Source organism: Sodiomyces alkalinus (assembly GCF_003711515.1).
Source record: "Sodiomyces alkalinus F11 unplaced genomic scaffold SODALscaffold_4, whole genome shotgun sequence".
NCBI classification, from domain to species: Eukaryota; Fungi; Ascomycota; class Sordariomycetes; order Glomerellales; family Plectosphaerellaceae; genus Sodiomyces; species Sodiomyces alkalinus.
In genome coordinates, this window is record NW_021167082.1 from 961,149 (window position 1) to 972,711 (window position 11,563).

Genomic DNA, 11,563 nt, shown 5'->3' on the forward strand with positions numbered 1-11,563 from the left:
AAAAAAAAAAAAAGAAAAGAAAAAACCCCCACACAGCACATTCAACGTATACGAATATCGCATATCCTACGAAGTAATACGAAATATCGGTATACTGTACACGATCCCCTTTCGTCGACGGCATCGCGTTCGGCGACTGCTCCCCAGACACGGATCAGCCATTGGTCAAAGGGGAGCTGCTGATGATCGGGTCGAACACTGCCGTGCGCCCCCTGCAGCCAAGCTCGGCGAGCTTGGACCAAGACGGTCGAAGATCTGAGCCCGACGATGCGGGGATGTGGCACGCGGCATGCACGTACCCAGGATGGTCCCCTACCGTATTTTCATGGAAAAATGCCCGGAGATTTCCGTTTACGCTTGAAATGTATGTGCGTTGTACATGGGATTTTTTCTTTTTCTTCCTCCCCCCGGCTACAACGTACCTACCCGGGTTTGGCTGGTTATAGGTCAGAGCTCGATGGACTGGTCAGATGTCCGAAGTCTTAGAACATTATGTTGACAGCGATATCTCTGTCCTAGCTCTGGTCAGTGCAAAATTCTCTGTTCGAGCTCTGACCTATACCCACCCCTACCCGGGTAGGTACGTAGGAAGTAATACATCGTACGACACGTTCAGGATACCATTTCAGCTTGCACAAGTATCGTCACTGGGCTGGGCACAGCGTTCATCCGCATCACCTGGAAGGAAACATATATATATATATATATATATATAATAAAAAAAAAAAAGAGAGAGAGAGAGAGAGAGAAAGAGATAACGGATCTATTGGTCTGACCCAGAGTGGGTTGTTCGTACGATGCATAATTAAGGTACAGATACTGATCGACAGCTCCGACCATGATTCATGTTGCCTTTGCGATCGACATGCATCATGTGTCCCCAGACTGACTGACAAGATGGTCTGCAGGTTTACGTCAGCAGTTACACACTTTAGTCCCGGTTCTGGTTTTTTTTCTTCTCTTCCTTATTAATGATATAATAATAATAAAGTCGTTTTTCTTCCTGTTCTCAGTGTGGCTTCCAGCGCCATACATATGTACTCCTTAGTGAACGGGTGTGAATACCAGAGGCTAGAGGCATGACAAACCAGAAATCCCTGCCGAGCTGTACATATGTATCACATACCTATATTGCCTCGCTACTAGTGTATAAAACCGGCATTTGCCTTTCCTTGCCTTCTTGGCGACCGAGTCAGATACCTAGTCCATATGGTGGAACGGGGGGAAATCGGTCCCCTAACAAATGCCGCGGTTGTGGTTACGCAAGTAGGTAGACGGGTAAGAATTATACGTACGCCAGCAGCATGTTTCTCGCTATTCAGTGAGTTGGGATTCAGCATTGCGACCCAGACATGGCGCTCCGTTTATTCTACACGTACCAAGAAATGTACAAAAGTGGGGGAAGGACACAAAAGAAACAACAAATGGGAGAGAAGGACAAAAACAAATAGGGCAGATCGGCTCGCCACATGGGTGATGCAGGATGTCTTAAGGAGTGTGGCAAATATGGGTTTATTTTCCGACCCGTCCCGCCTACGACTCTCCCTACGGCGGAGGTACTTCAGATCATCCCCCATGCCCAATAACACCCGTTCTGTAAGGCGCAGGCGCATAATTATACACGTGTAGAGGGAAACTCGGCTTCGGTTGATGTCTCTTTTTCCCGTCTCATCAAGGAGAGAAGAAAGAAAAAGAAGAAAAAGAAGAAAAAAAAACCCTTCGACCGGTGTGGCTAGTTCCAGATCTTCTCGGCACCATCGAGCCAGTCGAGTCGCGAAACGCCGAGCTCGTTGTTGGTATGCCTCGCTGGGGCGCCACCATCGACCGCACGCCGCAATCAGGCATCTCGCGAAATCGTAGGCGAGTCTTGGTTGGTTGGCGCCCTGTCCCCCAAGGAGCTGAGGATGAGTAGCAATGTGAGATGTGAGGCGGGTGAGAGTGCGTGCGGAAATCAAATCCGAAAACAGCCTAGGAAACGAGATGCCAGTATCGAGACTCCCTGAAAGTACGGCGAGAGTCAAAAACCTTGACATTCCTCCCTCTCCGCGCATGCAAGGCAAGTCCAGATAGGGCAGCACCGGACTGCGTCCTCGCAAGGCTACGAATCAGGTGCTTCAGATCGCGCACCGCTCAAGGATTCAAATCGAATCGAGGGTGGCACAGAACAAAGCATTACCCTCCCCTCAGGCGTGCGTGCCATGGACGAGATGGACAGATAGGCTCGGTCTGGATTCGCCGAATTGGGAATGGACATCCAGTGGGAATTTCGCATGCATACGACGCGGCAGGAAGGGGAGAGTCCGCACCGGATTTCCGACGGCGCTCGGGAGTTGGGCGGCACTGGGGGAACCGCTCTGCGATCTGCACTGCACCATGAGAGCCATGCCATGTGTCTCTCGTAGTATCGTGTCTGGTGATCCTCCGTAACTGCCGCGGTCGTCAGCGCGAGGATGAGGCACAGGCAAGAGAGGGAGTAAGAGTAAGAAAAGAGCGTATGTACAACGTACGGATGGATATGTATGTCGGCACGGGGCATAACCTCACCCAGGAGGATGAACGGGGGGCGCAGCATGAGCAGGGCAAGCCTCCCTTACCCACCCCCTTTCTCTGTCTTTTTGGCCCCTTTCCCTCTTTTACTCTGATTTTTTTTTTTTTTTTTCACGCGCTGCTGGGATTCCGGGGAGGTTTCCCGATTGAAAGCCCCGACCTCTGTTGGTCGACCGACGACTCACTGCAGGGCCAACTGCCTGGATAATACTGGGCCTGTTCGGGCCTTTTGATACCCGGCGGCACGGCTGTCATCAGAACCAGGGTGCCAGCGAGTCGGCGGCGGCACAGGGCAAAGGCAGAGGACAAATGGGGGGAGGAAGCGTCGATCTGAGGCCCAGCTGCTGCTGTGCCCGACACTGTGCTCACGATGTATCCCGGTGACTATCCCAAGTTCCGGCTTGTGCTGAACTGGCCATACTGAAGCGGGATCTAGGTCGACTCGATTCAACTGCAAGATCTCGGGCAGCAGTGGCTGGCAGTTGGCAATTGGCAGTTGCGTTGCTTTGCTTTGCATTGCTTGCTTACACGCACGGGCATAGAAAGGAGACGAACCACCCCAAAAATCAAGTGCCATGCCCGCAGCACCCGACGCGGAGAGTTTGAAATGCCGTGTCCGTTCGGGAGGGAGGCTAAAAAAAGAAAGGAAAAAAAAAGGAGAAGAAAAAAAAAACCCATAAACACCATTCCAGTTGGTGAAAATGCATCGCAAACCCGGGCTGAGGCTCCTATCCCCATGCTACCCGGGTCAGCTGTCAGCTCATGCACGGGTGTACGACCGCGGGGAACGAACAGTAGGATCGCCGACCATCATCATGACCAGCACCACCACCAGCACCACCACCAGCACACCTCGTCTAACTGGTTCCCACCCTTACCTCTGCCCTCGTGGTCCATCCTACTGGCAAGGATCTACGAACTCAGATGCATCTCGCTCGCTATCGTGGCTGATTGGACCCTTCGAGCGCCGCAGAGAAGAACTGCGAAGTGATATTACTAGCCACCCTCCTAGCCATTCCTTCCCATAGAGGTGTGGCTGCTCGCCACTCAACTGCGCGTGCGTCTCGAGATCTCATAGGAAGAATATGCCTACAGGCGCCTCGATCGTGTCTCATCAAAAGCCACAAAGTGATCAATCGCCCTTCGCCCAGGTTCGTCAACACCACACCCACACACAGATAACACAGGCCCTCTCTGTGTTTCTCTCTCTCTCTCTCTCTCTCTCTCTCTCTCTCACACACACACACACACACCCCCTAGCCTCTCTCCTCCGTGTCTAAGCGAGAGAGAGATGACAGGATTACAACGTACGCCCTGGACATGTGCCAAGCCCTGCGCCAACAGCCAACAAGCACAGAACAACGTACGACGGGGGAAGAAGGCTGAACAAGGGCCGCCGCCGCCAACAGGGAGGGCCGAGACACCCCTACTTCGTACACTACCACCATGAAACCACAAACTCCCACAGCGTCCATACACAGCGACGCAAAAGAATGGTAATACCACGAGGCAACATAACTTTGTCTCGGTGGCAGTCGGTGCGAATCGCGGATATTTCCCAGTAGAGAAAGTCGACCAGACTCTCGGGACGACCACCAGTTAATTACTTTACTGTTACCTCCTCCCACTGCCGGCTGCCTAACCAAGAAGGCCAAGGAAGGGGGGGAAAACGATGGGGAAGTTCAGTTCTCCATCCCGAGCGTAACGACGGGCCCTTTATTAGTTAGTAATTATTACTTTCGTTGCCGTCTTTCCCCCCCCCCCTTCCCCCCCCTTTTTTTTTTTTGCTTTCTTTCTCCACCGCGTTGTTATTTGTTGGCGCTCCCCTCCCCCCCTTGTTTTCAGGCTCACCTGAATATTGCTGCGGAAATCGTCGCGTGGAAAGTGTTAAAGGAGGAGGGAGGAGGAGACAAGGCCGAGTTTCGACGACAACGACCCAGATGTCCCGTCTTCCAGAAGCTCTACCTGGTCTAAACCTCCTTCTCCTCGCTATCCCGGCTGAGGATTCCGTTCTGCCCCCCTTGGAGATTCCATCTGTCTCACGGCCTGTGCCCTGTGCCCTGTGCCCTGTGCCGTGCTCCTTGACATCGCCGCAGCCTGCCTTGCATCCCCAGCCCCTGGCATGGCAGTTGGCGCTCTTCGATCGTTTAATTTCAGTTTAGTTGTATTTGACGATTGTAAATCTTTTTTCGAGAAAAGAAAAGAAAAAAGTCATCTCTCGTAGGCGTAGACGTAGTCGCCACTGAAGCGAAAAGAACCGATCTTGCATCTGGTGGGCCGCTGTGTCGTGTAACGTGGAATTGACCACCATCCATCATCGATCGTTACGAACAACACGAAGGTGCACCTCGAGGTTTGTCCTATTCGCTTTTTTCCCACGATGCTTTTCTGTTGTATTGCTATTCGGAAGACAGGACCGATAAACTCCCAGATCACAAAAGGAAAAAAGAAAAAACAGAAAAAAAGAAGAACAAAAAATCCCAAAATAACCGCCACCTGAGCACACACTGTCCCAAGACCTACCCCCGTCTGAAATCCACATGGTATTGGTTTCTTTTCATTTTCTCTTCCCTCTCTTTTTCCGCTGTCTATCATCTTTCTTGCAAGTTAGGCACTATCCATAGAATGTGTAGTAGATTTGAATGTGAAATTTGCGTGGTCCCGATCCCCCAGCAGACACCGTCTGGACAGGAGCACCTTGATCAGATGGCTAGGCAAAGGCATGGAGCTGTACTCCCAATGATTTAGCCCACCCAGCGCCTAGCGCTCCTGAACATCCTGACCCACGGCCCAAATTCGCCCCATTCTTCAATCTGCTTGGGGTCCGTGTAACTGGCGACGTCGGCCATGATGGTACGTTCCGGGTGCGGCATCAACGCGAACACCCGGCCGTCCTTGCTCCGGACACCCGCCACACCCCCCGCGCTGCCGTTGGGGTTCGCAGGGTAAGCGTCGGGGCCCGCCACGCGCAGCCGGTTGTCCACGTACCGCAGCGCCACCAGGCCCTCGGCCTCGAGCGACTCGAGCTCGCCGGGGGACGAGAAGGACGCCCTCCCCTCCCCGTGCGACACCGCGATCGGGAGCGACGACCCGCTCATGCCGTGGAGGAAGACGGACGGGGCGGCGGCGCGGCTGTCGTCGACGATGGCCACCATGCTGAAGCGCGCCTCGAACTGCCGGCTCGCGTTCTCGACGAACGTCGGCCAGTGGTCCGCGCCGGGGATGAGCTCGCGCAGCCGCGTCACCATCTGGCAGCCGTTGCAGACCCCCAGCGTGAAGGTGTCCGGCCGCGCGAAGAAGGCCGCGAACTCGGCCCGCGCGTGCTTGTGCTCGAGGATGGACTGCGCCCAGCCCACGCCGGCGCCGAAGACGTCGCCGTAGGAGAAGCCTCCGCCGGCGGCCAGCCCGGCGAAATCGGCCAGCGACCGCCCGGCTAGGATGTCGCTCATGTGCACGTCGACGGGGTCGAACCCGGCAGCTTTGAAGGCGAAGGCCATCTCGGCGTGGCTGTTGACCCCGACCTCGCGCAGGATCGCCACCTTGGGCGCCTGCTTGAAGAAGCTGCCCACCGTGGCCGTCAGGGGCATGATATCCTCCTTGGGCTGGTACCGGAGGTTGTACGAGATGCCAGGATCGCTCTCGTCCGCGATGGTCGCGAACTCGGCGTCCGCGCATGCCGGGTTGTCTCGCTCCCTCTGCATTGCGTAGGACGTCCTCGACCACCACTTCTGCATCTCAGCCCGGTCGAGGCTGACGATCGGCGCCGTGCCGCCGTACCGAATCGTCAGCGTCTGCTTCGACGTGACCTTGACGACGCCGATCTTGTGGATGAGGCCTGGCGGCGGCCCGCAGGTGGCGAAGCACCGCTTGAAGTTGATCTCGTCGCCCTTGCGGACCTGGAACACGGCACCCAGTTCTTCGTTGAAGAGGGCATCGAGGATGTCGGTGGCGGACCCGGACTTGGCGACGCCGTCGAGGAGAAGGTCGACACCGCAACGGCCGGCGAACATCATCTCGGCAATGGTCGCCATCAGGCCGCCGTCGGACCGGTCGTGGTAGGCGAGGACGACGCCACTCTCGTGTAGCTGCTTGAGGGCATCGAAGTAGTCGGCGATAAGCTCGACGTCCCGGACGTCGGGGGATTCGTTGCCCAGCTCGCCCAGAGATTGCCCGAGAGCAGAGCCACCCATGGCCTGCTTCGCGCCGGCCAGATCCACGAACATGAGGACGGACCCGCCAACGTCTTCGATGCGGCGGAGCTGAGGCGTCCAGGTCCTCCTGACGTCCTCGACGACAGAAACGGCCGTGATGATGACCGACATGGGAGCCGTCACACTCTTGGTCTCACCAGTCTGCCGATCTTTCCACGCTGCCTTCATAGACGTCGAATCTTTGCCGACAGGGATGGAGATCTTGAGCTGGGGGCACAGTTCCTTGCCGAGCGCCTTAACAGCTTCGTACAGGCGCGCTCCTTCTCCTGGGTGGTTGACGGCCGCCATCCAGTTGGCGGAGAGCTTGACTCGGTTAAGATCTCCGATGATGTCGGCGGCGCCGAGGTTGAGCAGACTCTCGGCCACGGCCATCCTTGCGGAGGCAGCCGCGGAGATGAGCGCGAGTTGTGGACGTTCGCCCATGGCCATGGCCTCTCCAGTCCTGGGCCGGGGTCCGAGGCCGAACGAGGTCGCCGTCACAGCGCAGTCAGCCACGGGGGTCTGCCAGGGACCAACCATCTGGTCTCGGACGGAAAGACCGCCAACAGTCCTGTCGCCAATGGTGATGAGGAAGGACTTGGAGCCGACGACCGGAGTGCGGAAGGCTCTCTCCGTGGCGGCAGCAATCAATGCAGCATCGGAAGCGTCGTTCCCCAGGACGGACTTGAGAGAGGAGACGGCATTGAATGCGGGTAGGTCGAGCTGGCGAGATTCAACCACTCTTTCGAGGCGGCGACCGGGGGGAAACAGGGCTGACATCGGAAGATCGATGGGAATGGGATGGTCGGACGAGTCCCTGTCGGTGACGACAAGCTTCGCTTTGCCATTTGCGTCCTTGGCAACAACTGTGCCAACATCGGAGAAGGGGCACCTTTCGCGACCTGAATGAAATTGTAATAAGCACTTGGGCTTCTACCGTGGGAACCCATACACGCGGATATGGAATATGGAATATGGAAGTGGAAAAAAAAAAGAAGAAAGAAGAAGAAAAAAAGAAGAAAAAAAAAAAGAAAAGAAACTCACGGCAAATGCTCACAAAACGGTTCAAGCTGTCCTTATTTACGAGGACGACGTAACGTTCCTGGGACTCGTTGGACCAGATTTGAAGCGGGCTCATGCTGCCATCGGCAGTGTGGACCTGGCGAAGCTCGAACTTGCCACCAAACCCGGCGTCCTTGACCAGCTCAGGGAGCGCATTCGACAATCCGCCGGCGCCAACATCGTGAATCATGGCAATAGGGTTCTCGTTGCCGAGGGAGACGCACGCGTCGATGACCATCTGAGCGCGTCTCTCCATCTCCGGGTTGCCGCGCTGTACGCTGGCGAAGTCCAGCTCGGCGGTTTCCTCCGTCGAGGTGGTACTCGAAGCGGCTCCTCCACCAAGACCGATCAGCATGCCGGGGCCTCCTAGCACGATGGCATGAGCGCCGTCGAGGACGTCCTCGGGGTGCTTGAGAGCATGCTGGGGCCGGACTGTGCCAACGCCGCCGGCGATCATGATGGGTTTGTGGTAACCGCGCCATTCGGGCGAGTCGTCTTTGCCGACGTTGGTCAGGAGGGTGCGGAAACATCCCAGGAGGCAGGGTCGGCCGAACTCGTTGTTGAACCGAGCGCTTCCGATGGGGGCCTCCAGCATGATGTCCAGGCTGCTGGCGAAGTGGGCCGGCTTGCCGATATCGACCTCCCAAGGTGCTTTCTCGTCCGGGAGAAGCAGGTCAGATACCCAGAAGCCGCACAGTCCGGCCTTGGGCTTGGAACCACGACCGACGGCGCCCTCGTCGCGGATTTCACCTCCGGAACCCGTGGCGGCACCGGGGAAGGGGGAGATGGCGGTGGGATGGTTGTGCGTCTCAACTTTGACGAGGACGTGGACAACTTCCTTTGTGAGCTTCCAGCTACCGGTGGAGTAGTCGGGGGCCCAGAAGCTGGCGGTCTCGCCCTGGATCACGGCGGCGTTGTCGCTGTAGGCAGAGACGGTGAAGTCGGGGGTCGTCTTGTGTGTATTCTTGATCATTCCGAAAAGACTCTCGGCCATGGGCTCGTCGTCAATGGTCCAGCTGGCGTTGAATTGCTTGTGACGGCAGTGTTCCGAGTTGACCTGGGCGAACATGAACAGCTCAATGTCGTGGGGCGGGCGACCCTGCTGCGTGAACACCTCGACGAGATAGTCCATCTCTGAGTCGTCAAGAGCTAGGCCAAACTCCTTATTGTAGGCCTTCAGGCTGTCGATAGGGGTGGAGCCAGGAGCGAAGATATCCACAACCTGAAGGGGATATCTCTGACCCTCGACGAACATGGTAGCCAGATCGGGAAGATCCAGGCTCATGGTCTCGGTCATGCGATCATACAGGACATCTTTGAAGGGGATTTCGTCACCCTCGACATCCTTTTCAAACGTCAAGGTGACGGCCCTGCCCCTTTCAATCCGCTCGACCTGTTCCTTCAGACCGCACACATGAACGATGCTCGTGCCCTTGGAGCTCCATGGGGAGATATTCCGCGGGGTCACGTAATATGTCTTAACGGAGGCCGAGTTGGAAGGAAACTGAACAGAAGCCTGCTCCGGCAGTTCAAGCCACTTGGACAGCTTCTCTATGACGAGAGGCCTGTCCTTCCCCTTCAGATGGACGTGGTAGACCCACGTTCCGGCGACTGTAGTGACGGGCGAGACGGGCGAGATGGGCTCCTCATGCTTGTTGATGCGGAGCTTGAGCTCGTCTGCCTGGGAAGGGGTGAAGGCGGGGCCTCCGGTCAGGGTAAGAAAATCCATCCTATCCCAAAGGACTCAATGGGATGTGTTTGGCAGCATGGAGCTAATGATTTCGAGGTGGGAGATGGAAGAATCTCGGTGAGTCAAAGGCGAAATATTCCGTGACGATGAAATTTTGGCGGGGCAAGAACCAAAAGGGTCGTTCGTGGGTGTGAGGGGTCTGGACGCTGTCGTTGGAGGGGCATTTGTGGCGCAAACGTCTTGAGATTTTACGAGGCTTTTTCTTTTTTTCTTTCTTTTTTCCCTCGGCGTTGTGGCTAAGACATTTGCATTTATCGAGTCGAGTCCGTGCGTGCAGATGTCAAAAGGTACAGTGTAACTCCGTACAATTTCAGCTGAGTCATCACACTTGTGGTACTTGAGATATAACCGGGGTTCACCCCATGTACGAATAGGATCCACAGCTCATAGCACCTTGGGTGGAGGCACTCGGCCGTTAGGGGAGCGGGTCCCAAAGCACAGTTCGTAAGACGGAGCACAAGAGCCGAACACATACCTTGCGATGTTGAAACACCGGGGTTGATATAGCAATAGACCTTGTCGTCGAAACAGGAAATCCTCTCGGGTAAGCTTCAATCTACCTAAGATAAGTAAAAGTACGTTGTACCTAGGTAGTGCTTTCACATTTAGGGTGGGAGTGCAGTAGTACATTAATTACTGCATGCTGGGCAGTAGCAGAATCAGGTGTACCTATGGACTATTGAAGGGCCAAGCAGCGGCAGCACGCACCTTGCAGGGGCGGAGGGTCCTGATACAGCAGTTTACAGTCACAACGTACACCCTCCGAGTGACCATGGCAACATCTGCTGCTGGCCAGATATTGATCACGCTTGGGATGATTGGAATAAAACGAGTATCCTACAGGCATTCCCCGTGCAATTCCTGCATGCTGAATGTCGACAGTGAGATGCGTGTATCTGCTCCAAGCGTGGAGCACTGGATGTCACATCAGCTTTCGACTCGTGGGGGTTACCAGGATGTTCAACTGCCGGCGCGGCATATGCCGCATTTTTACGATTTAGATCCAGCCCTTTGTTTCCTCGCCTTGTTAATCATCCATATGCAGGTATCCATAGATTCAAGAACGGCAAGTGTCAGAACATAAATAAGGTATGCGGAATTATATATGTATTCATCTAAGTAAAGTTTGTAATACTTCACGGGAATGTCTAACTATACGGAAAAAGCAGGGGAAATAAGGGTGGATATATAGGACCGAGGTACTCTACACGTCTAACACTATATAGTTTATCACACCCCGATAAGGCGGCTATAGTATCTAATACACCCCCCTAGAACTGCAAAATTGATCCTGACTATTCTGCTTAATTTAAAGCCGTAAATCTAGGGTAAAATAGTGGCCTAGATATTAATCTAACGGTTAAAGAACGGCTTATTAAAAAGCGCGCTCCTTTTATGCCTAAAAATGTTAAAAATATGTAAAAACAGGTAGTGAAATTAACCTTAAAACCACGTTAAAAACAGGTGTCTAAATAATAATCTAAAGGGCACTAAAACCACGGTTAATCTAGGCTATAGATTATAAACTCGGCACCGCGCCTTTTATGAATTGCCTTAGGCCCCGTGGCTTAGGACCTCTATCCCTAATAGATATATAAACGCCCTGTGTTTCTGCGGGGGCAGTACCTTTATAAGGCTATCGCTGACTATATCGTGGGTAGCGATCTAATTAAACGAGACGGTCCCTTTTTAAACGGTTTATCGGATCTAAAGGGCGTGGATATCGAGATACTTTAATTTCGAGGTAACCTATAGCCTAGGGGATTCTAGTAGCTGCTTAGTCTGTTAATTATCGTAGTATACTATTAGTGGTTCCTCTTTAAAGGTTAACGTTAGGTTCTTTATTAAACGCCTTATCGCGATATACTGCCTAGTAGTAGCAGAAAGTGCTATAAGCTCGGCCTTAGTACTAGAGGTCACGACGCTTATTTGCTTATTTACTTTCTAGTCTATAGAACTGCCGAATAGCAGGGTCGTGTACCCTTACGAGCTATACCTGGTCTTACGGTCGTCT

The 11,563-nt window shown here is 54.3% G+C and overlaps 4 protein-coding genes across 4 annotated transcripts; 2 read left to right on the forward strand and 2 right to left on the reverse strand.

Annotated features, from left to right (window-relative positions):
* Positions 1-1,073: 1,073 nt before the first annotated feature.
* Positions 1,074-2,070, forward strand: SODALDRAFT_378236 (hypothetical protein; the record flags this gene model as incomplete). Its single annotated transcript, XM_028614967.1, has 3 exons — positions 1,074-1,596; positions 1,737-1,938; positions 2,057-2,070. Exons 1-3 carry the CDS (start codon positions 1,210-1,212, stop codon positions 2,068-2,070), a joined length of 603 nt encoding a protein of 200 aa, XP_028466931.1. The 5' UTR covers positions 1,074-1,209.
* A 113-nt stretch (positions 2,071-2,183) lies between these two features.
* On the reverse strand, positions 2,184-3,064 carry SODALDRAFT_358992 (hypothetical protein; the record flags this gene model as incomplete). Its single annotated transcript, XM_028614139.1, has 4 exons — positions 2,184-2,427; positions 2,508-2,585; positions 2,663-2,931; positions 2,969-3,064. 4 exons carry the CDS (start codon positions 3,062-3,064, stop codon positions 2,184-2,186), a joined length of 687 nt encoding a protein of 228 aa, XP_028466932.1.
* Positions 3,065-3,122: 58 nt separating this feature from the next.
* Positions 3,123-5,080, forward strand: SODALDRAFT_358993 (hypothetical protein; the record flags this gene model as incomplete). Its single annotated transcript, XM_028614140.1, has 9 exons — positions 3,123-3,147; positions 3,240-3,534; positions 3,617-3,698; positions 3,808-3,910; positions 4,016-4,043; positions 4,110-4,248; positions 4,393-4,515; positions 4,644-4,675; positions 5,065-5,080. 9 exons carry the CDS (start codon positions 3,123-3,125, stop codon positions 5,078-5,080), a joined length of 843 nt encoding a protein of 280 aa, XP_028466933.1.
* Positions 5,081-5,291: 211 nt separating this feature from the next.
* On the reverse strand, positions 5,292-9,528 carry SODALDRAFT_323576 (phosphoribosylformylglycinamidine synthase; the record flags this gene model as incomplete). Its single annotated transcript, XM_028609812.1, has 2 exons — positions 5,292-7,639; positions 7,782-9,528. 2 exons carry the CDS (start codon positions 9,526-9,528, stop codon positions 5,292-5,294), a joined length of 4,095 nt encoding a protein of 1,364 aa, XP_028466934.1.
* Positions 9,529-11,563: the final 2,035 nt, after the last annotated feature.